General features: G+C 45.3%; 1 protein-coding gene across 1 annotated transcript in view; it reads left to right on the forward strand.

Annotated features, from left to right (window-relative positions):
- tm7sf3 (transmembrane 7 superfamily member 3) overlaps positions 1 to 25,181 on the forward strand; it is a 65,089-nt gene that overhangs the window by 8,714 nt on the left and 31,194 nt on the right. The window contains 2 exon segments of the mRNA XM_086009641.1: positions 17,673 to 17,827; positions 20,249 to 20,396. Coding sequence (XP_085865767.1) covers positions 17,673 to 17,827; positions 20,249 to 20,396 — 303 coding nt within the window.

Below are 25,181 nucleotides of genomic sequence, written 5' to 3' on the forward strand. Positions count from 1 at the left end.
AAGTGCTTTACAGCCAATGAAGTACTTTTATGAAGTGTTGTCACTGTTATGATGTAGGAAACGCAGCAGTCAATTTGTGCACAGCAAGCTCCCACAAACAGCAATGTGATAATGGCCAGAATCTTTGTTGGTTGAGGGATAAATATGGCCAGGATGCCGGAGAGAACTCCCCTGCTCTTTTGAAATATTGCCACGGGATCTTTTACATCTATCTGAGAGCAGACGGGGCCTTGGTTTAACGTCTCATCCAAAAGACGGCCGCTCAGCACTGCCCCTCCGACAGTGCGGCGCTCCCTCAGCACTGCCCTGGGAGTGTTGGCCTAGATATGTGCTTCTTTGAGGTTCCAGAATCTTTTTCCCTTTGCCTGCCCCCCACCCCCCCCCCCCCCCCCCCAAACCTGCGTTCAAAGCAATAATGATTTAGCTGTTAAAATGTAGACTAGATATTTGGATTTTAAGAATTATGTTGGCAAAAGTTGATCTTGTAATTTTGGAGCTGGGAGGCTGTCCATTTTAAAGGGCAGTGCTACCTAGTTGGATAAATGGGTCAATTCTCTTTCTGTGGCTTTGTTGACATCAAGTAATGCTAAGTGACCAAGTGCCAGACCTGATAACTAGGTTAGTACCGACTCCCCAAGTTTATTGAAGCTTCTGTTGGGCAGGAGAAGGAAATTTTCACAGCCTGGTAACATATGCAAATGCTCCCCCCCCCCCCCCCCCCCCCACCCAAACAGTCATCTGAACTGCACCCCTGAACAATATGAATAAACACTAGAATTGGTATGGTAATAACTAGCTGCTTTATTTGCTGACCACCTAGAATATTCAGTCAAAATAGCAAAGCTGGACGAGACCTTGGAGTGCAATTGCGATGGTGCTTGTTCCCATCAGGGGGTCCCAAGTGCACCCAGCGTATTGATGGCTTGTAATTGGATTTGATAAATGTGCAGATTCAGTATATAAAACACCACATTTTTCTAGGTGTGATTTTTGGGCCCAGGGATGCACTGCCAATTGTTATTTACTCCAGCTATGAGCTACAAGGTTTCTTTGTGCCTTTTCAATAGAGCAGTTGGCTGAATAGATGCAGAGATGTTCTGCGCACACTGAGGGGTGATAGTGTGTCCACGGTAGTGTTTTTTGGGACATTATTGGAACAGGCGCCTCTTTAAAAACTCCATGTTGGGTGTTGTAGGATCTTTACACTGACAATCCACTGGATTGTGATTGTAATGTGGATACCTTTTAAACTCTTAATTATTTTGTGGTACTCCACTTTGTAATAGTGTCTGACTTGGGAGTTGGATTAATTTCCTGAAGGAATCATAATTAGCAAATACAAAATTAATTGAGTAAATCTGGACTGGCTCAGATTTTTAGCACGCAGTTTTATTCCATCTCTCGTTTCCCCTGAGTATATTGGGGCAGGTTGTGGTTTGGACTGCTTTTGCCTTGTGTAAATGACTTGATGGACCAGATCATCTACAGACTGAAACCTGGGATGTTCACTCTGCAGAGTTAGTGTGCTATTAACAGCTGAACATCTAGGCTAACCACTATCATTTAATTTGGAGCATATTCAAAACACTTTGTACAGGCAAAACTGCTCAGGTTTATTATAAATAGAAGATCTTTTGCAGTAATGGATAAAATACCAGTGTGCAAAATGGTGATTTTACATTGCATGTTTTAACTACTCGACAAGCTGACAGTTTGAGCAACTAAGCACTTTTATTTGTTCCTGGGATGTGGGTGTTGCTGGCAATGCCAGCATTTACTGCCCATCCCTAATTATCCTTGAAGGTGGTGGTGAGCTGCCGCCTTGAACCGCTGCAGTCTGTGGTGAAGGTGCTGTTAGAGGGATTTCCAGGATTTTGACCCAGTGGTGATGAATTGGCAATATATTTCCAAGTCAGGATGGTGTGTGACTTGGAGGGGATCTTGGAGGTGGTGGTGTTCCCATGCGCCTGCTGCCCTTGTCCTTCTAGGTGGAAGAGGTCACGGGTTTGGGAGGTGCTGCCAAAGAAGCCTTGGCGAGTTGCTGCAGTGCATCTTGTAGATGGTACACACTGCAGCCACGGTGTGCCGGTGGTGGAGGGAGTGAATGTTTAAGGTGGTGGATGGGGTGCCAATCAAACGGGCTGCTTTGTCCTGGATGGCGTCGAGCTTCTCGAGTATTGTTGGGGCTGCACTCATCCAGGCAAGTGGAGAGTATTCAATCGCCCTCCAGGCAAGTGGAGAGTGCAGCCCCAACCTCTGTGTATAACTATATAAACAGAATACTAGATTCGTAAAGAAAAGAACTTGCATTTCTATAGTGCCTTTGACATCCTCCAGGCTGTCCCAAAGTGCTTTACAGCTAACTAAGTATTTTGGAAAGTGTAGTTGCTATTGAAATGTAGCAGCCCATTTGTGCACAGTAAGGCCCCACAAATAGCATAAATGACCTGATAGTTATGTTGCTTGAGATGGATATTGGACAGGACACTAGGTTGGGGAGGGGGGGTGGCAAACCTACCCTGCTATTGGCTAGTGCCATGGAAGGGTAGACAGAGCTTCTGATGTCTCATCCGAAAGACAGCACCTCTGAAGTATCTGCTGAGGTGGTGTGCTCAATCCTTTGGGCTAGGCCCTGAACTGACAGCCTTCCTCTCCTGAGGAGAGACTGTTGATCACTGAGCCAAGCCTGACACTTTATATTAAAAAAAAATTAAAAAAAACAAATGGAAAACAGGAAATGCTGGAAATACTCAGCAGGTCAGATCGCATTTGTGAAGACAGTGCTGACGTTTCAGGTCGATTAACTTTTGTCAGATTTTGGAAATTCAAGTAATTTGAGTCCAGTAAATGGATGTTAACTTCACACCTTTTCTAAACATGTGACCGACTAGTGAAGATTGTTTGTGTCTATTCATAGCTCCATGCGTGGACTAGCTTAATGCAAACATTTAGACTCTGCAATGTCTGCCAAATGCTCTGTATTTTATCATTTTACCCCATCGTGCTTGTGCCGGCTCTTTGAACGAGCTCTCCGATTAGTCCCACTCCCCCCTGCTCTTTCCCTGTAGTTACTATTTAATCTGTTTCCACTGCCCTTTCAGACAGATCATAACTCTCTGCATAATTCTCTGCCCTCATGTTATCTCTGGTTCTCTTGCCAATGATCTTGAATCTGTCCTATACAAGGTACAGCTGAGTGACCAGAAGCTGAAGGTAAAGGATGGCAAAATGCACACAATGTTGACGAGTGCCAAGTTTTGTGGTGAAGTGGGCTCTGAGCGAGACTTTAAATATAGACTTGTATTTAGAGTCCAGAATCAGGGGGCGTAACCTTAAAATTAGAGCATGGCTGTTCAGGGGGTGAGTCAGAAAGTACTTCTTCACCACCCTGCAAAGGCTGTGGAGGCTGGGATCATTAGAAATTTTCACGACTGATCAATAGATTTTTGTTGGGTAAGGGATTCGGAGCAAAGGCGGGTAAATGGGTTTGAGGTACAGATCAGCCGTGATCTAATTGAATGGCGGAACGGGTTCGAGGGGCTGAATGGCTGACTGTTATGTTCATACTGTAAAGTCTGAGTTGTGCAGTAAATAACTTCAGAGACTTTAGAAGTACAAACAAAACAGGTCTTTACTATTCAGAGGTCTGGGCGATTTCTGCCCTAGTTAACGTATTCCAACCCTTATATACTGGTGTGGTCACTATCGGTATTACAGTATACATGAGCCAATAAATAGTGCCACCCTAAGTAGTGCTCTTAAAGGCGAACGGTTACATTCTATAGTTCCCTTAAAGGTAAACGGTTACATACACAACACTCCTCCCTTTCTAGCTTATTACTTACAGAATCCCGTTAAACATACAATCTTCAACTTATATAGACAGTTTGCAGATATACTCGATGGAGTCAACGTCATATAACTTCATGTTTAACATAACATAATAACATATATAACTTCATGTCAAAACAGATCACAGATTCAGTCTCCGTAGGAACAGTTGCAACATACTCTTAGTGGAGACAGTTTACAGGTTCAGTCTCTGTGGAGGTTTCCGGATTCTGTCCGGATAACGCCGCAGTGGTGTCGTCATTCCCAGCGGTCCAGTAGGTGTCTCTGGTAAAGTCGATTCAGCTGGAACAACAGTGTCAGGTTTATCTGATTCTAGTATTACTAGATCAGAAGTAGGTGTTCTGGGTACTTCAGTTTCAACATTACTCGGGTAAGGTGGTGAAGTCGGCTGTTCATTTGTGGCGGACCCTATGATCTGGTCAACATGGCGCCTTATTACCTTGTCCCCAATGTCCACCGTGTACATCAACGGTCCTAGCCTTTTTTTAATAGTTCCAGGCTGCCATTTCTCCGTACGGTAGTCCCGGGCCAAAACTTGTTGCCCCATCTGGAAAGATCTGGTGGCCCTTTCATTCATGCCCTGGAATTGCCGGTTCTCTACGTCCCTTCTTACGTTTGGTTTGAGCAAATCCAGCCGGCATCTTAGGCGTCTATTGCAAAACATCATTGCGGGAGTTTGATTCGTGACCGCATGTGTTGCATTTCGATAGGCCAACAAAAAGCTATCCACCTTATGCTGTAAACTTATGTCTTCATTACTCATGGCCTTTATGGCCTTCTTGAAGGTCTGGACAAATCTTTCAGCCAGTCCATTGGAGGCGGGATGGTATGGGGCTGATGTGTAATGTTTAACCCCATTGCTTTTTAGAAATTTCTTAAATTCCTCAGACACAAATTGCGGCCCATTATCGGAACAGACCTGTTCTGGCAGACCATTCCGCGCAAACATTGTCCTTAGCACCGTAATGGTTTTTTCCGTCGTGGTGGTGGTGGTCATCTTAATTACTTCCGGCCACTTGGAGTGGGCATCTACCGCTATTAAGAACATCGAGTCCATGAAAGGCCCCGCAAAGTCGATGTGTACTCTTTGCCAGGGAGATGAGGGCCACTCCCATGGGTGCAGAGGAGCCTGTGGTGGCGCGTTCTGAACCCTCTGACATCCTAGGCAATTCTTCGTTATCTCCTCTATGTCCCCATCGATGCCTGGCCACCACACAAACGCCCTAGCTAGGTTCTTCATCTTTACGCCCCCCAGGTGTCCTTCGTGCAGCTCCTTGAGTATTTTCTTTTGGAGTTTGGGTGGAATCACCACTCTAGACCCACACATCAGGGTTCCTCGACACACAGACAGTTGTGCTTTCCTCTGTGCGAATGCTTGCAGTGTTGGTTCGCACTGCGCTGGCCATCCCTTCACCGTTAAGTCATAGACTCGTGAAAGAGTCGGGTCATTCCTTGTCTCATTTTCGATCATTGAGTTCGTGATCGGCAAACACTCCACTATTGATGAGTGGAACAACTCTACTGGGTCTACTGTCCTCGCTTCTTCTACCATTGGCAATGGTAAGCGTGATAGCCCATCAGCGTTTCCATGTTGCTTGGACCGTTTGTATTCAATATCATACTGGTGTGCCCCAAGTAAGACTGACCATCTTTGTAGCCTTTGTGCTGTCATGTTGGACACGGCCTTGTTCGGGTTAAATATGGACACCAACAGCTGGTGGTCTGTCAGCAATGTGAACCTCTTACATTGCAAGTAATGGTTGAATTTCTTCACGCCCCACACAAGACTGAGGCCCTCCCTGTCTATCTGGGCGTAATTTCGCTCCGCGGGTGTCAAAGATCGGGACGCAAAAGCCACTGGCCTTTCCGAGCCATTTGGTAGCCTGTGCGAAAGTACTGCTCCAATTCCGTACGGTGAAGCATCACATGCCAGCCGAAGGGGTAATGCTGGGTTGAAATGAGCCAACACTTCTTCAGAGGTAATCAACTCCTTGCTTCTGCGAAAAGCCTTTTTGCACTCCTCACTCCACTTCCATGGTGTCTCCTTTCGCAACAGCTCATTCAGTGGATGCAGCACCGTGGACAAATTTGGTAGGAACTTGTGGTAGTAATTGATTAACCCCAAGAATGATCGTAACTGTGACACGTTCCCTGGAGCGGGAGCCTGCACGACTGCTTCTATCTTCTCCGGTGATTTATGTAGTCCCTCGTGGTCAATGATATGACCGCAGTATGAGATTCGTTTTTGGAAAAACTCACACTTATTGCGGTTAACCCTAAGGCCATACTCCTTTAACCTGGTGAGTACCAGTTTCAAATTCGTGAGGTGTTCCTCTTCATCCATTCCCGTGATTAGGATATCATCCAAATAGCACTGCGTGCTTGGAATTCCTTGTAACACCTGTTCCATGGCCCTCTGCCAAATTGCTGGTGCCGAAGCCACTCCAAAGACCAGTCTGTTATAACGGTACAACCCTCTGTGGGTATTGATAGTTAGGTATTGGCGTGACTCTTCCTCAACCTCCATCTGTAAATATGCCTGAGCTAGGTCTATCTTCGTGAAGTGTTTTCCTCCAGCCAACGAAGCGAAAATATCTTCAATCCTTGGCAGCGGGTATTGTACCGACTGAAGCACCGGGTTCACTGTGATCTTGAAATCCCCGCAGATACGGACCTTCCCCGGTCCCCCTGGCTTACTACTTGGTGAGGATTTCATGACGGGTACAATGGCCGTGGCCCACTCACTGTGGTCTACTTTTGACAGAACCCCTGATCGTTCAAGTTCTTCTAGTTCTGCCTCCACTGCTGGTCGTATTGCATACGGTACCGACCTGGCCTTACAAAACTTTGGGCTTGCATGTTCTGCAATCTTGACCTTTGCTTTAATACCTCGTAGCTTTCCCAGTCCTTGCTGGAATACCTCTTTAGCTTCGTCTAATATTCTGGCCAACCGTTCAGGTTTGACGTCCTCTTTTTCGGGCTCCACCGTCATGGTGTTTAGTGCATGCCAATCCATCTTTATTTTCCGGATCCACTCCCGTCCCAGAAGTGGTGGGCCTCCCTCAGACAACACATACAGCTCCAACCGGTGGTGAACTTTATCTTTGTATTTCACCTTGACCTCTATCTTCCCGATGGGGAATACTTTTTGCCCCGTGTATGTCTTCAGTATCAGATCCGCATCCCTTAGTGGAATATGCTTGAAAAACTTTTGATAGTCATGCTTATTCATGACCGTCAACGCCGATCCGGTGTCCACTTCCATTTTTACTGGGACCTTTTCAATCGGTAGCGTTATCCAAATAGTTTGACGGTCGGCTTCATTGCTCACGTTGTGAATTCTTAGACCGTCCAGTCCTCTGCCTTTGGCGTGTGTGTCCGACTTCTGTTCCTTCAGACTCTTCCTATTTGCATCATGTACCTTTCTGTCCCATTTTTGTGAGGACTCATTATTGTTGCACGTCGTTCCTGACCGGCACACTTTAGCTATGTGCCCGATCTTGCCACATTTCCAGCATTCCTGGTTTTTACCCCAGCATTGCTTTTGGTTGTGTGTTGACTTCCCACAACGATAGCATTTGGTGATATTACCTCGTTTAGGCATCTTCTCGAGAACAACACAAGTATTACTTTACTTATTATTAATTTTCTTCTCTCCTTGAGAACACACCAGCCTTTCTGAAAAATCTTATTACTTTTCTGAAATTCTTAATAATTTCCAAGATGGCGGTTTCCCGCTTCTTCCTTCTTCTTCGGCGGTTTTCCCCGCGAAAAATGGCGGCTTTCCCGCGCTTCTCGGCTCTCCCCGCCCACTTTAATGGCGGTTTTCCCCGCGCTTTTCTGTTCTCCCCGCCCACGGCAATGGCGGTTTCCCGCTTCTTCCCCTGGCGGGAGGGGTACACTTTCCCCCGCGGGCGACGGCCGCTGGCTACCGGTCCCCAGCCTGTGCGTCGGCTTCAGCGCTCTCCGCTGGCTTTCAGACCCCCAGCCCGCGCGTCGGCTTCAGCGCTCTCCGCTGGTTTTCAGATCCCCAGCCCGCGCGTCAGCTTCAGCGCTCTCCGCTGGCTTTCAGATCCCCAGCCCGCGCGTCGGCTTCAGCGCTCCGCTGGCTTTCAGATCCCCAGCCCGCGCGTCGGCTTCAGCGCTCTCCTTCCCGCGGCAGGCAACCGGCTCCGGGTACCCCCGATGACGGCGGACAGTTACAGCCTCTGAACTGGCTCTCGGCCAATTCCCGATTTCTCGGCTCTGTCTCACCCGGCCTGCTCCCGGTCTCAGCGCCTCTGGACCCGACTTTGTCTGGCTCCTTTCCCCCTCGACCGTGGTCGAGTGTACCGCCCTTATCCTCTGGTTTTACTCCTTCCTTATTTTCTTTTACTGTTCCCTTACTCACAGTCCGTGGCAGCCTTGCCTATCTTGTCGATCGGCTCGCTCCTCACTGGCAGAAGGGACCGTCAGTGCCTGTTGCAGATGGAAGTTTTCAATGCCAAAATCTTCCTCTTTGCTATCGCTGCAGCCTCGAGTTTTCACCCAGCAGAACGACTAGGGCGGGTGCCTCACTTCGACGCTCCTTAGTTGCTTAGGAACTACTGTTGCCGCAGGGTACGATCGTCCTCGTCGCCATTGTAAAGTCTGAGTTGTGCAGTAAATAACTTCAGAGACTTTAGAAGTACAAACAAAACAGGTCTTTACTATTCAGAGGTCTGGGCGATTTCTGCCCTAGTTAACGTATTCCAACCCTTATATACTGGTGTGGTCACTATCGGTATTACAGTATACATGAGCCAATAAATAGTGCCACCCTAAGTAGTGCTCTTAAAGGCGAATGGTTACATTCTATAGTTCCCTTAAAGGTAAACGGTTACATACACAACACATACTAGTTACTGAATTGTTTGAATTCATCCTGTAACTTGAATACTGGCGGTTGCCATTGCTTCTGCAGCCTGACAATTGATTGGAAAGTGCAAGTATTTGTCATGCAGTAGGGCTTAATTTGCAAGTTGTGTTCATGTCTGCGCTCTGCATAATGAGTCTTGCAGGAGAATCTGTCGGCATTGGGGAAGGAGGAAACTAAACTTGGGACTCCTAGTTTAGAGTATATGCATTTCTGTAGTGCCTGTCACAGGATGTCCCAAAGCACTTGCAGCCAATGAAGTACTTTCTGAAGTGTAGTCTCTGTTGTAGTGTAGGAATTGTGGCAGCCAATTTGCACACAGCAAGCTCCTGCAAACAGCAATGTGATAATGTCCAGATAATCTGTATTTAGATGTTGGTTGAGGGATAAACATTGGCCAGAACACCAGGGAGAACTCCCCTGCTCTTCAAATAGTGCGGTGGGATCTCTTACATCCAACTGAGGACAGATGTGACCTCTGTTTGAGTTAACCCTTTTTTAATTATAAAATTGGGTTTGCCTTCAGTGGAATCTTGATGGTATCTGTTCTCAGATAAAATTACACAGCCCCTATTCTTGGCTCCTGATCTAATTTACCAAAAGCCTACACTTCTGCCCTCACCCCTGCCCCTCCCTCCCAGAACCACAATAGGGTTCCCCTTGTCCTCACCTTTCACCCCACCAGCCTCCACATTCAATGGATCATCCTCTGCCACCTCCAGTGTGATCCCACCACCAAACACATCTTCCCCACCACCAAACACATCTTCCCCTCCCCTTTCAGCATTCTGTAGGGACCGCTCCCTCCGTGACACCCTGGTCCACTCCTCTATCGCCCCCAACACCCCTTCCTTCCCCTTTGCCTGGCACCTTCCCGTGCAAGTGCAGGAGATTCGACACATGCCCTCATACCCTCTTTTTCCCCCCCCCCCCCCCCACTTTCCCCAGGGCCCCAAACACCCCTTCCAGCTGAAACAACGATTTACTTGCAATCTAGTATACTGTATTTGCTGCTCACAATGTGGCCTCCTCTACATTGGGGAGATCAAACGCAGATTGGGTGACTGCTTTGTGGAACACCTCCATTCAGTCCGTAAGGGTGACCCTGAACTTCCGGTCGCCTGTCATTTTAATTCACTGCTCCATTCCCACTTGGACCTCACTGTCCTTGACCTCTTACACTGTTCCACAGAAGCTCAACATAAGCTCGAGGAACAGCACCTCATCTTTCGATTCGGCACTTTACAGCCTTCTGGACTCAACATCGAGTTCAACAATTTCAGACCATAACCTCGGCCCCTATCATATTTATATTTTTCATTCACACTTTTGGCCTTTTTTCTTCTCCCACATGGCAGTGCAATTTGCACTTCATCTAGAGCCATCCTTTGTTAACCTGCCCCATTACCATCTCCTTTTTTGCTTTGAATATCTCTTAACCTCCCCTGCCTCCTATCCTATCAGACCTTCCCTTTTTGTTCTTTCATCCCCCTCCCCCATTTCCCTGCCCCTGCACTTGCAGGAAATGGAACAGATTTTTAAGCAATTTCCAGTTCTGACGAAGGGTCATCGACCTGAAATGTTAACTCTGTTTCTCTCTCCACAGATGCTGCCTGACCTGAGTATCTCCAGCATTTTCTGTTATTACCAATATCTGATTTGTTGCACCATGTATGACTGAAAAGCAAATATTGTTTGTAAGATTATTAATCTAGTTTGTGTAGATAGACGGTTGCAGTGCTAGCCTAGAAATATTTTGTTGCGAACCAAAGCCACTGTCTGGCATGAAACAGTTAAAGCTTGTAATATGTGGGTAAAACAAATGAAGGACAGACAGCTGCTAGTCCATGTGCTTGCTTTACCAGGCCAGAGCAAACTCAGCATGCTCATAGTAAACTGTGATAAACCATGTGATTCCCTTCAATGACAACAAAACTATGGTCCCACCTTTCCCGGTATTGCTTGTACCACATAACAAACTCCTCTTTTTAAAAAATGAACTAAAAAATCCAGTTTAATAAGTTTACAGAGCCTTCCTGATCTCCTTTTACAGAAGGTTTTGGTGTTGAACCAATTTTCGGGCTGTTTTGTCTTGATTCTGAACTCCCAAGATGATTCTGTTTCTGTCTGACTGAACCTGGTACTTCAGTTACTGAACTCTGAACTTGAGTCAATATGTATGTGTTCATGATCAAGGGGTTCCAGATCACATCTTGGATCATCTCTAGTAGAGATCATTTGATCTACATGAACACTTTGGATGTTGCCAATTTGAACCAACTATCTCTTGGTTCCACCAACTTCTACTATGGTTCCTATATCTCACTTGTGTGAATTCCACTTTCCAGGGGGACTGGAGGTGAATGTTCTCATTTTGAGCTTTTTCTGATTGCTGTCTAACATTTCTGACTCAACTGTTTCTGTTCAACTCTTGAAGCCAAATTTGGTTGAAGACCCTGTCATGTTCTCGATCTCCTCTTCGAAAGTTCTGCTGGGGTATGTCCAGTTGTAGTGTGCGGAGTAGTTCTGTACTTCAAGAAATTTGCCACAGTTGCTTCATGCTAAGTCCCAAACAATTCTGCAACACTTGCTTTGAGAGCTTTTACTATTCTGACCTTTTTTTTTGGCTGCTGTTTGAAGCTGGATGATATGTTGGAACAAGAGTGTTTGATATTGTTTCTGTTTCATGAGTTCTTGGAATGGAATGGAATGGAATGGAATGGAATGGAACTGAGGGCCATTCAGACAAGTTCTTCAGGTAAGCCATGACACGCAAAGGTTGACCACTCATCTATGGTATGTTCAGTTGTAGTAGTTGAACCCATGTGTTTCACTTTGTGACTATCTACAAGTACCAGGAAACAATTTGCTTTCTTAGATGTCTACATGTACTCTGAAAAGGTTTACTTGGCCATGACCAGGGTTGTAGTGGAGTTTTGGGTGGCTTGTTTCTGCAATTTTGACACATGCTGCATTTGCTGACAAGTGATTCAAGATCACTGTCCAATCCAGGCCCATAAACAAAGATTCTTGCGATTTGATTTTTATACTGATGATCCCTGAATGTTCAGTAAGTTCGGCCAGAATTTTGTCTCAAAGTAGGTACTACCACTGTTTTCCCCACTTGATACAACCTTGCTCGCAAGACAATTCGGTACCATGGTTATGGAATGGCTTCAATTCTGCATCCACCTACTGATCAGTCCATCCATTCAAGGTGTTTTCATACACTCTTCAGTACTGAGTCCTTTTTGAGTCTCCTCTGCAATCTCCATTGCATTCATGGGAAAGTCTTTGTCAACTGCACCTAATGTGAAAATCTCGGCTTCATGCCCAAGTCCTCAGTGGCAATGTAGACAAGGCATCTGCGATTGCGTTTTGCTTTGAAGTGCGATATTCAGTTGTGTTGTCATATTGTTACTGCTGAATTGGAGCCTGAACGTACCCAGTGATATACAGGGTCGACGTATACCCAACTTCGACTTAGAGCGATAAACTCAGACTACTGCAGACCTTGCTGGAATGTGAGTACACTTTTATTTACAGAGCGCTCTAGGAGAAGTGCTATACACCCCCTTGGTGCAATCGCCAGCTTCTCAGCTTTACAATAGCAGCCGTGCTCCTTTTATACAATTTAAAAACAGGAAAGATACCATATTACATTAATTCCTTGGCCAATCTGGTACTTTAGCATCCTTTAACTTTGGCCAATCTGATACCATAGCAACCCTTAATCACATTCTGTCAAAAACAAGTGGATGATATTATTATACTGTTAGCAAACAACTTAATTATATTACTGTTCTGTACAAGTGACATCACACGTTTGGTGTAAGCAGATCAAGTCCGCTGTCTGTTATGCCAGTGTCTGCAAAATGTCAAGTATTTCAGCAGGCACTACGGTGCCATTTAAAAATTTCCTCCAACATTGTGACCACACTGCCCAATGTTGTATTCTTGTTGCAGCTATTGCAGGGATGGCAGATTGGGCCCAATGTTGCTAGGAGCGGTTTGCGATCAGTTATCGGGGTAAACTTTCTGCCAATTGGGAACTGGTGGAATTTCTTGATTTCAAACACTATGGCGAGTGCTTCATTTTCAATTTGCACATAGTTTCTTTTGCTCTTTGAGGGTTCGCGATGCAAATGTGATTGGTTTTGCTGCCATCATCCATTACGTGGCTTATGACTGCTCCCACACAGTAACTGGAAGCATCACATGCTAACGTAAGCTCGCAATTTGTCGTGCACAAGTAGAGCATCGCTAGAGAGACTTCAAGTGTTGTAGGATTCCTGTTGTGCTTTTGTCCACTTCCACTGGACATCCTTCTAGAGGAGCTCATGCAATGGAGTTAATGGTCACTAACTCGGGTATGAAACGTGTGTAGTACTGGACCATTCCAAGGCAAGATCTTAACTCGGACACGTTCTGTGGCTTTGGAGCATTGATGGCAGCATCAACCTTTTCTTTCACTGGTTGCAAGCCATTTGCATCAACTTTCAGACAAATACTCTACCTCGGGCTGCACGAAGGCATCTTTGCTCGTTTTTCAATTTGACATTGTGGGAATTCAACCTTTGACGCACTAAATCGAACACTTCTAGATTTTCTTCCTCGCTGCTTGTTGCGATCAGCACATTGTCTTGATTGCATAAGCAATTTGGAACTTGTTGCAAAACCTTATCCATTGTAGCCTGGCAGATTTTTGGGGGAGGACTTTATACTGTGTGCCAGTCTGGAGAGTGCAGTCCCTTGTGTTGGTGAGATACTGTTGACTTTGTCAATGTTCAGTTGAGTGTAAGCATGTGACCGGTCAAGCTTAAAGAAAACCTTTGACCCAGAGAGTGCTGCATACCAATCTTGTGATGTAGGTAACGGGTACTGCTCATCAACTACTTGGTTGATAGTAACGTTAGTCACCGCCCAAGTGTACAGGTTTGTCTGCTTTGGGCTCTACCACAACCTGGGTAGCCCAGCTACAATAATGGGCAGCTTTACTGACTGGCCATTGTGCTGAACTGTAAATTCCACATGTCCCTAGCATTTCTCCAGGTTTTTAACTCTCTGGTACTCTTTGTGGTACTTGATTAAACTTACACATGTATCCTTGCTCATGATAGAGCTGTCTGCTGCTGCCAATACACCAGTATATTGGGCACAAAGTTTTGTACAGAAGTCTTTCTCACGACTTGTAGCATAGCTGCTCGTGGCATAGATACTGTCGATGCCTAGTTCTTCAGGTGTGTGCACTTCAATATTGTGAATTCCTCCCTTTTTTGGTGTCTCTGCTTTGCATTGCCACTAGAATTGTTCCTAATTTCGATCTTCGCTCTGCCAGCTGTTGAAATATGGCCTTCTGGCAGTGAAAACACTTCACATTTCTGTATTGGCAGGACTGTGGTGAGTGATTTCCATTGCAGCGATAACAATTCACTGACATGCTTTGACCCAGTCTCTGCTTTAAGCTTTGACTGTAGACCTCAGCTGCACTAGTCACTTGAGTTGGATGGATCTCCCTAGATGGGGCAAACTGCCCCATGTCAAATGTTAGGTTCAGAGTGTTCAGTAACTTGGACTGTGTGTGCTCATCCATCAGTCCACACACAAACTTCTCTCTATGCACGATTCAATAATATGCCGACGTTACAATTCAAAGACGGGTTCTTAAGAGCTACAATGTACTCACTGATGGTTTCACTTTGGTTTTCTGGTACCAAACTTTATAGCTCTCCTGTTTAACAGCTTTGGCTTGAAATGGTCCTCGAGTTTCTCGACTGTTTTCAAATGACTCATCCTTCGCTTTCCCTGATGTCAAGTTCTGTCGACATCTGGCCCAATCTCAGTTAGAAAAATTGCTTTCTTCTGTTCACGATTTACTTTATTTTGGTCCTGAACATCCTAATCTGCACCTTTTGGTCTCCATGTTATTGGCAACAACTGGTACTTAAATTTAAAAAACCTTACATTTTATATAGCAGCTGTCATGACTACCTGACATCCCAAAGTGCTTCACAGCCAATGAAGTACTTTTGAAGTGGAGTCACTATTGTAATGTAGGAAACACAGCAGCCAATTTGCACAGAGCAAGCTCTCACAAACAGCAATGTGATAATCAGAATTTTTTTAGTGGTGTTGATTGAGGATAAATATTGGCCCAGGACACCGGGGAGAACTCCCCCGCTCTTCAAAATAGTGCCGTGGGATTTTTTACATCCACCTGAGGGCAGACGGGGCCTTGGTTTAATGTCTCATCTGAAAGCCTGATCTCGTGCCTTTAACTTGGTTAAATAGTCCCAAGGTGCTGCACAGGAGCGTTGTCCAAAAATTTGACACCAAGCCACAAGATATTAGGGCAGGTGACCAATTTGGTCAGCGGTAGATTTTAAGGAGTGTCTTGGAGGAGAGGTATAGGGAGGGAATGTAGAGCTTGGGGCCCATGGAGGGGAGTGGTGAGGCCATGGAGGATTTGAAAACTAGGATGCATCTCAAAGCTGCTCAATTTACAACTAATTCTGCAAGTAGCCCACTGGTTTACAATGTAAATCATTTCTCATTTTGCCACCCGAGTTTATAAACCAACCCAGACTGGTTTGGAGCTTTTTGCTTCGCTAAGTGAATGGTGTAACTTGTTTTGGGCAGTTTCCAGGAGATGGTTCCACTGTACAGAGCCATCAATGAATGGCTCCTGGGGAAAGTTGGAAAACTTCAATGCAAGGGGGAAGATGCAATGAAGTAGAGGGACATTGTGCTGTCTTTGTCTGGTTCTACACTCGCTAACTGAGTGGTTCATGTTGCTACTGTTAAGTGTACATTTTCCATCGACTTCAGATCACAAACTACTGCAGTTTTGCAGTGGGTGCTAGCACTAGATGCGATCTCTCTGATCAAGTGATTTCTCCTCTTTGGTCGTTTCATGCTCTTCCTGCTGATTCTGTACCTTTTTTAGTATCTAATGTTTTTCAGAAGCTAATTTTAAAATTGCCTCGTGCGTTTTCTACTCTTACCCCACAATCTCTCTCCTGTTCCCTCTAAAGGTGCGCGGCCACGCAGTGATCTGGAATATTGCCGCACATCGAAACAAACCGGCTGCTCACAACTTTGGTAGTTAATTGGTGTCAATGTAAATTGCCCGTGGGCAAAAAAGTTGTGCTGAGGTTGTAGTCTGCCCGGTGCAAAAAACTTAGAGGAAACATTGCACTGAATCCTTTTTATAGGGTTACCAACACTCCAGGATGTGGTCGTAGAATCTCCAGCAATGAGATTAATCTCCTGCACCCGACTGAGCAGGAGAAAAATGATGGCAATTTAAAAAAAAAATTGCTTTTTCACTTGAACCTTCTGTATTAGTTATTATAGAAATATTGGAGACCAGAAAAGGGATGTTTTTCCAGTCTACAATCATCCAATCGGATAACTAGTCTGTCTGCTTACTGATTGGCTGTGGGAAGGCAGGGTGCCATGACGATGGCTGTGACTAATGGTGGGGACAGGAGGTCGAGGTGCAACCTCCTGGGATACACCCACCAGAGTTGGTGGCCCGAGGCCCCCTTCCCCCTAAATCAAAGGCTTCACTTTTTACAAATGTCTTCAAGTAGGGGTCTGATTATGAGCCTGTTAAACAGACCAACACTTAACTTCACATCTTTTGTAAATGTCTGGCAGAGGATGGTCATCCTGCAGAAGGAAACTGAGGGGGGGGGTGGTGGAAAGGAGGCCAAAGTGTTGATGACCAAATGAGGCATTGTCTAAGATTTGCAATTCTAGTGTGCCTTTCACAACCTCATGATGTCCCACAGCTAGTCACCTGCTGTAAGGCCAAGAGGAGATTTGATAGAGGTGCTCAAAATCATGAGGGGTCTGGTCAGAGTAGATAGAGAGAAACTGTTCCCATTGGCGGAAGGGTCGAGAACCAGAGGACACAGATTTAAGGTGATTGGCAGAAGAACCAAAGGCGACATGAGGAAACTTTTTACGCAGTGAGTGGTTATGATCTGGAATGCACTGCCTGAGGGTGGTGGAGGCAGACTCGATCATAGCTTTCAAAAGGGAATTGGTTAAGTAACCAAAGGGGAAAAATTTGCAGGGCTCTGGGGAAAGGGCGGGGGAGTGGGACTGGCTGAAGTGCTCTTGTAGAGAGCCGGCACGGGCCGAATGGCCTCCTTCTGTGCTGTAACCATTCTATGACATAGAAACATAGAAGATCGGAGCAGGAGTAGGCCATTCGGCCCCTTGAGCCTGCTCAGCCATTCAATGTGATCATGGCTGATCATCCAATTTCAGTACCCTGTCCCTGCCTTCTCCCCATATCCCTTGATCCCTTTAGCCTTAAGAAATATATCCAACTCTTTCTTGAATATATTTAATGTAGGAAACACAGCAGCCAATTTGTGGACAGCAAGCTCCCACAGAGCGATATGATCATTAACCAGATTATCTGATCTAGTGATGGTTGAGGGATAAATGTTGACCAAGCCGCCATCTCCAATTTAACCAACTAGAATTGCATTTTTTTTTTTTTAGTACATAATCTAGGCTGACACTCTGCAGTAATGGAGTGCTTTACTGTCTGTGCTGTCTTTTGGATGAGATGTTAAAAGTGGCCCCATCTGCGTGCTCGGGTGGACGTAAAGGATCTCGTGGCACTTTTTTGAAGAACACGGAGATGTCCTGGGCCAATATTTATCACTCAATCAACATCACAAACAGATTACAGTATCTGGTTGTTATCTCATTGCTGTTTGTGGGAGCTTGCTGTTCACAATTTGGCTAATGTTTCCTACCTTGACAATGACTACACTTCCAAAGGATTTCGATGGCTTTAAAGCACTTTGGGATGCCCTGAGAATGTGAAAGGTGCTATATAAATGCATATTTGTAGTGTTAAGTTGAAATCTAACTAGCTACATATTGTAATTCTCTTATGCAGGTCTAATTGAATTTAAACTTGGAAGATTTCAAGAAATACCTTTAACTGAGAATGTGACATTTGCTGCCTTTTTGTGGAACATTCCTGAGAACGTAACATTCATCATCATTCAAGTGCACACCCAATATGTTAATACAACTCTCTCCTTTAATAAGGTATGTGATTGATTGTTTTATACATGTACTGAAAACCCAAATTCCAGTTGCTTCTAAACTTGCTGGGTAGCTTGGATTGATGGCTCAATATGAAGTCTTAATGTCCACCTCTTTCTTTCTCCCCCCCACCCACACACATGCACACTTCTGTTGCTGGTTGTTTGCCTCATGAGTTTATTTGTCCAAAACGCTGCTGTCCCATCTCCTAACTCTCTGTCCCGTTCACCCATCACCCCTTTGCTCTCTGGTCTGGAAATTCTCATGTTCAAATCCCTCTATGGCCTCTTCCTCCCTCCCCTAGCTCTCAAACTTCCTCCAATCTGTGTGCTCCTCCAATTCTGGCCTCCTGCGGATCCCTGATTTCCATCACTCCACCATTGGCGGCTGTGCTTTCAGTTGCTGAGGCCCTAAGCTCTGGGATTTCCTTCGTGAACCTCTCCCTGCACCTCCCAATTCTTTACCTCTTGTAATCTTGTGTGGCTGTCAAACTTTGTCTGGTTACGCTCCTGTGAAGTGCCTTGGGATTTTTTACAACGTTAATGCTATATAAATGAAAGTTGTTGTCAAACACCTTGTTGGTGTCAGTGTAACTCTGGCTAATGGTGTGGGGAGGGAGTGTGTACAGGGCAGCACTGGTCTGCAGGAGCATGTTGCTTCAGCTGGTGGCTGTGCTGGGGTTGAGATGTTTAATCCTCCAACTCTGCTTCGATCTCCACTCCTATCTGTGTTGTAAAGTCACACCATTCTGGGACATTGGCCATTTTGTCAGCAGAACTTGCTCAAACAGGAGTAAAACCACAAAGACTTGTTTCTGCAGTGCCTTTTGCTCCTTCCTGGATGTTCCAAAGTGCTTCACAGCCAATGAAGTACTTTTGAAGTCTAGTCACTTGTAATGTGAGTCACTAAATATTGATCCTTTTGTGTATGATTTTCTTGTATATGCAAAAATGGCAAAACTACTGTAACGCCTCCACTTTCAACTCCTCCTCCTTTAGCTTCAGTGTTGGTTTATTAATCTCAACCACTTTCTTTCTATGCGTATGTTGACTATTTTCAGACCTGCAATGGCTTGTCCACAGTTGGTGCCTGTGTTCAGCTGAGTCACGTTTAATTTGATTGCAAGAAGGAACAACTTTACAATAAGTTAAAGCTGCAGTTTCCTTGTAAATCAAATGGCAAATTGCACAATTTTTTTTATCCCTCTACTATTGAGGAAATAAATCATTGATTTTTGTTATGGTGCAGATTGGCCCAGAGAGCAAGTCTAGGTGGGGTAGAGAAACAAAGGGATCTCTGAGTACAAATACATAAATCACTAAAAGTTGCATTACAGGTTAGCAAGGCCATTAAAATGCAAACCAAGCACTAGGGTTTATTTCTAGAGGCGATAGAATTGAAAAGTAGGGAAGTTGCTAAACCTGTATCGAACCTTGGTTAGACCACACTTGGAGTACTGTGTGCAGTTCTGGTCGCCGTATTATAAAAAGGATATAGAGGCACTGGAGAGGATGCAGAGAAGATTTACAAGGGTGATACCAGAAATGCGAGGGTGTACATATCAGGAAAGGATAAACAGGCTGGGTCTCTTTTTCTCTTGAAAAATGAAGGCTGAGGGGTGACCGAATAGAGGTCTATAAAATTATGAAAGGTTTTGATACTGTGTAGAGAGAGCATGTTTCCACTTGTGGGGCAGAGCATAACTAGAGGCCATTAATATAGGATAGTCACCAAGAAATCAAATAGGAAATTCAGAAGAAACTACTTTACCCAGAGAGTGGTGAGAATGTGGAACTTGCTACCACAGGGAGTGGTTGAGGCAAATAGTATAGATACATTTAAGGGGAGGCTAGACAAGCCTATGAGGGAGAAGGGAATAGAGGGTGATGCTGATAGATTTAGATGAGGAAAGACGGGAGGAGGCTCGAGTGGAGCATAAACACCGGCACGGACTAGTTGGACCGAATAGCCTGTTTCTGCCATATATCCTGTGAAATGTCTTGCTGCCTACTTGTGCCAGATGGTAGTACTCTTGGTGTCCTGAGGTTGTGAAAGTTGCTATATAAATGCAGGTCTGTCCAGTGTAAGTTGGAGTTGCTGTCCTGATCAGTTAACAGCCAGGTTTCCTGATCGCCACTTGGAGCCTGTACAGTAAACAAATCTCATTTAAAGGGTATTAATGGCCATTAACCAACTAGACTATTGGGACATGCTTTCAGTTCCCTAATTCAGAGGAAATCCTAGCTTTACAACCAAAGGCTAAATGAATATGAGCATTGATGCTTCTGTTAACTGAATAGCTGGGATCACTTCCTAATTTATCCAAGTTAACAGACTCTTATCCACTGAGGCTTTTTCTTAATGGTCAAGTTGAAATAATTTTTTTTCTTAAAAAAAAAAAGGCTTTAATTTCCATGTTTTCAGATTCCTACAAGAAAAACGTCAATGACTGGTCAAGATCCTGGCTTGCTGCTCAGGCTAAAGCCGAAGGAAAATGCATCGATGTGGCATCTACAATCGCTGACCGGAGACGCCTCCGTGATATCTGTCATTCTCCCGTACAACGTGCGAGGTTGGGCAGCTTCGCTCTTGAGTAGATCTTGTGATATTTTGAATCTTTGTTATATTAATGAGCAGCTTACCTCCTAAACTCCTTTCCCATTATTTTGTATTTTTTTTATTCATTCATGGGATGTGGGCATCGCTGGCAAGGCCAGCATTTATTTCCCATCTCTAATTGCCCTGAGAAGGTGGTAGTGAGCTGCCACCTTGAACCTTTGCAGTCCGTGTGGTGTGAATCGTACTCCACTAGTGTTGCACTGGAGAGGGTACAGAGGAGATTTACCAGGATGTTGCCAGGACTGGGGAATTTTAGCTGAGGAAAGATTGGATAGACTGGGGTTGTTTTCTTTGGAACAGAGGAGACTGAGGGGAGATTTAATTGAGTTTATAAAATTGATGGGCCTAGATGGTGGATAAAGGCCAAGTTCCCTTAGAGAGGTCAATAACCAGGGGGCAGAGATTTAAAGTAATTGGTGGAAGGATTAGAGGGGAGTTGAGAACATTTTTCACCCAGAGGGTGGTGGGGGTCTGGAACTCACTGCCTGAGAGGGTGGTAGAGGCAGAAACTCTCATCACATTTAAAAAGTACTTGGATATGCAGTTGACGTGCTGTCACCTGCAGGGCTACGGACCAAGAGCTGGAAAGTGGGATTTGGCTGGATCGCTCTTTTTGGGCTGTAAACTTCTGATTCCAATTCCCACAAAATCTGGTTTCTACATTTGCCAAGCTCTGGTGTTTGCATAACAACATGTTGCACTGTTTTTTAACTTTATAACTGTTTGGGTCGAGTATTGCCTGTTTCTAAATTTCTGAAATGGATTTTTTGAAGGAATAATTCCATGCCTGTTAGATTTAAAACAAATGGCAGTGTTATTAAGCTGCAAATAATTCCATCCTAACTTGTATAGTAACTACCTGAGATCAGTCTAATTTAACAAGTTTCCTTGACATTCAACATCCGCTTTCATTTATCTAGCACTGTAGAAAAATGTCCTAAAAGTGCTTCACTGGTGATCAGACAAATGGATGCTGGGCTAAAGGAGATGTTGGTGGCAATGCCCAGAAGCTTGATTGAAGTGCTAGGTTTTAAGGAGGGCCTTTAAGGGGGAGATGAGGTTTAGGGAGGGATTGCTCGAACTGGAGGCCGAAGACAAGCTGCCAATGGTGGGGGGGGGAAGATGCACAAGAGGCCAGAGTCGGAGGAAGAGATGTTGGTAGCTGGCAGCTTGGCACCGGGTCCAATAGGACAGATGGTGGCTGGGGTGCAGAGATTTTGGCAGGGTCCAAAGGCAACAGCCTTTCCAATGTGGAGGAAATTGGTGCTCGGACAAGCAGCCTGATGCTGGAGACCGTGCAGGGGATCCGAGATGGTAAGTGTTGTCTGCACCCATGTGGAACCTGACCCCAGGTCTGTGGATGATGTCAAGGGGCAGCAGTTAGATGGAAGAGGGAGGGAGTGAAGAATAGATTCTTGGGGGTTCTCAAGATATCTGCAGGGTGGAGAAAAGCCATTACTGGAGATGCTCTTAATAAAAAAAACTTGCATTTCTGTAGTGCCTGTCACAGCCTCGATGTCCCAAAGTTCTTCACAGCCAATGATGTACCTTTTTTGAAGTGTAGTCACTGTCCTAATGTAGGAAATGTGGCAACCAATTTGTGTACAGCAAGCTCCCACAAACCACAATGTGATGATTACCAGATAATCTGTTTGATAACAACAGAAAATGCTGGAAAAACTCAGCAGGCCAGGCAACATCTGTGGAGAGAGAAAGAGTCAATGTTTCAGGTCGAAACCCTTCGTCAGGACTGAAAACACAGGAAATGAAACAGATTAAAAGGCCAGTTTGGGGGCTGGGCAATGGGTATGAAAGAACAAGAGAAGTGAAGAGACATTAAGAGGTATCTGTTTGTGTTTCGGTTGAGTGAGTGATGGATATTGGCCCCAGGACACTGGGGAGAGCGCCCCTGCTCTTCGAAATAGTGCTGTGGGGTCTTGCATCCACCAGAGAGCAGACGGCCTTGTTTTAACGTCTCATCTAAAAGATAGCACGTCTGTCTCTGCTGCACTCCCTCAGTACTGCACTGAAGTCGGTCTAGATTTTTGTGCTTGACCCCACAACCTTCTGACTCTGGCAAGAGTGCTACCAGCTCTGGCTAGGATTGTATAGGTAACCGTGAAACCAAGCTTGGTCCCACTGAGCTTACCGAGAGCAGGATGGTGTTTGACAGTGTCAAAAGCTGCAGGACTGGTCGGAAAGGATGAGGAAGGAAAGTTCTCCATGGCCACAGTCATAGGATGTCATTTGTGCCTTTTGGTTTGGAGTTGTTTTCAGTGCTTTGGTGGGGTGGAGATATTCAACCATGACATGGTGGGAAAGATGGGTGTGGATATGGGTGGTTGGAGATGGGGTGGTAGCTTGCATGGTTGAGTAGAGGAGGGTCTTAAGGAGGGGTTTGATGGTGGTTTTGAAAGGGAGGGGGGACAGTTTACGATGGTGGCTAGCGGCTTGAAGGGAAGTTGGGTGACTAGCAATGTTCCCTTTTCTTTGGGTGATGAGGCCCCTTTAACGGACCGGGTGGCCAAGTGCCTGCGTGGTTTAGCCAATGTTACGCAGGCTCGTGGCCTGTGCAGGAGCTCTGACAAAAGGGAACATTGGTGGTCAGCGGTCTGGCGAGCAAGGGGTGAGTCCTGTGGACAAGGAGTGCTTGTAGAGGGCATGAGCAGAGATGGGAGGAAAGGTTAGAAGTGGGCTCAGGCAGGGGGTGAACCTTGGGGAAGATGGGGGTTGGTGCCGTCGAGATGCCTGATGTTGCTTCCTGCCAAGCATTGGGTCTAGTGCACAAATCTTGCACCAGTGGTGTTGGAAGGAGGGCACAAATAACCTCCCCAGAGATGCCTGGAACATAGGGTCTAATGAGGGAGGAACTGAATGAAATCAGTATTTGTAGGGAAATGGTGTTGGGGAAATTGAAGGCTGATACATCCCCAGGCCTGATGATCTACATCCTAGGGTACTTCAGGAAGTGGCCCAAGAAATAGTAGATGCATTGCTGGTCATCTTCCAAAATTCTATAGACTCAATAGTTCCCATGGACTGGAGGGTAGCTAATGGTAGAGAGAAAACAGGGAATTATAGACCAGTAAGCCTGACATCGGTAGTGGGGAAAATGCTAGAGTCCATTATGAAAGATGTAATAGCAGAGCACTTGGAAAACAGTGACTGGATCGGATAAAGTCAACATGGATTTACAAAAGGTAAATCGTGCTTGACTAATCTACTGGAATTTGTGGATGAATAGATAAGGGAGAACCAGTGGATGTGGTGTATTTGGAATTTCAGAAGGCTTTTGATAAGGTCCCACGAGATTGGCATGCAAAGTTAAAGCACATGGGATTGGGGGCAAGGTACTGACTTTGAACTGGTTGGCAGACAAGAAGCAGAGTTGGAATAAATGGGTCTTTTTCCGAGTGGTAGGCAGTGACTAGTGGGGTACCGCAGGGATCGGTGTGAGGACCCCAGCTATTCACTATATATATTAATGATCTAGACAACGGAACTAGATGTAATATCTCCAAGTTTGCAGACGACACAAAGCTGGATGGGCGTGTGGTGTGAGGAGGATGCCAAGAAACTCCAGTATGATTTGGACAGGTTGTGTGATTGGGCAGATGCAGTATAATGTGGATAAATGAGGTTATCCACTTTAGTGGCAAACAGGAAGACATTATCTGAACCGCAATAGATTGGGAAAAGGTGAAGTGCAATGAGACCTGGGTGTCCTTGTGCACCAGTTGCTGAAGGTAAGCATGCAGGTGCAGCAGGCGGTTTAGAAGGCAAATGGTATGTTGGCCTTTGTAACGAGAGGGTTCGAGTACAGGAGCAAGGATGTCTTGCTGCAGTTGTACAGGGCCTTGGTGAGACCACATCTTGAGTATTGTGTGCAGTTTTGGTCGCCTTATCTGAGGAAGGATGTTCTTGCCATGGAGGGAGTGCAGCGAAGATTCGCCAGACTGATACCTGGGATGGCAGGAATGACGTATGAGGAGAGATTGGGTGTATTAGGCTTATATTTGCTAGAGTTTAGAAGAATGAGGGGATCTCATTGAAACTTACAAAATTCTAACAGGACTAGACAGACTAGATGCAGGAAGGATGTTCCCGATGGCCGGGGAGTCCAGAACCAGGGGTCACAGTCTAAGGATAAGGGGTAAGCCATTTAGAACAGATGAGGAATTTTTTCACTGAGTGATGAACCTGTGGAATTCTCTACCACAGAAGGCAGTTGAGGCCAACTTATTAAATATATTCAAGAAGGAGTTAGATATATTTCTTAAGGCTAAAGGCATCAAGGGATATGGGGAGAAGGCAGGGACAGGGTACTGAATTTGGATGATCAGCCATGATCTCATTAAATGGCAGAACAGACTCGAGGGGCCGAATGGCCTGCTCCTGCTCCTATCTTCTATGTTTCTATGAATAGACATGGTGGGTCTATCTTGGACATTTTTACTTGGCACAGAATTGCAATTTTGTTTTCCTTAAATTTGGGAGGCGGTAATCATTCATCAGTAAAAATAATGAGGAGGAGGAATTCCTTGAGTGTTTGAGGGATGGTTATCTGGATCAATATGTCGAGGAACCAACTCGGGAACAGGCTATATTGGACTGGGTACTGTGCAATGAGAAGGGACTAATCAGTAATCTTGTTGTACGGGGACCCTTGGGTCAGAGCGATCATAACATGATCGATTTCTCACTCGAAATGGAGAGCGAAGAAATTGACTCAGAGACT

The sequence above is a fragment of the Somniosus microcephalus genome, chromosome 16, assembly GCF_052327205.1.
Source record: "Somniosus microcephalus isolate GS21.2 chromosome 16, FLI_Smic_1.0, whole genome shotgun sequence".
NCBI lineage: Eukaryota > Metazoa > Chordata > Chondrichthyes > Squaliformes > Somniosidae > Somniosus > Somniosus microcephalus.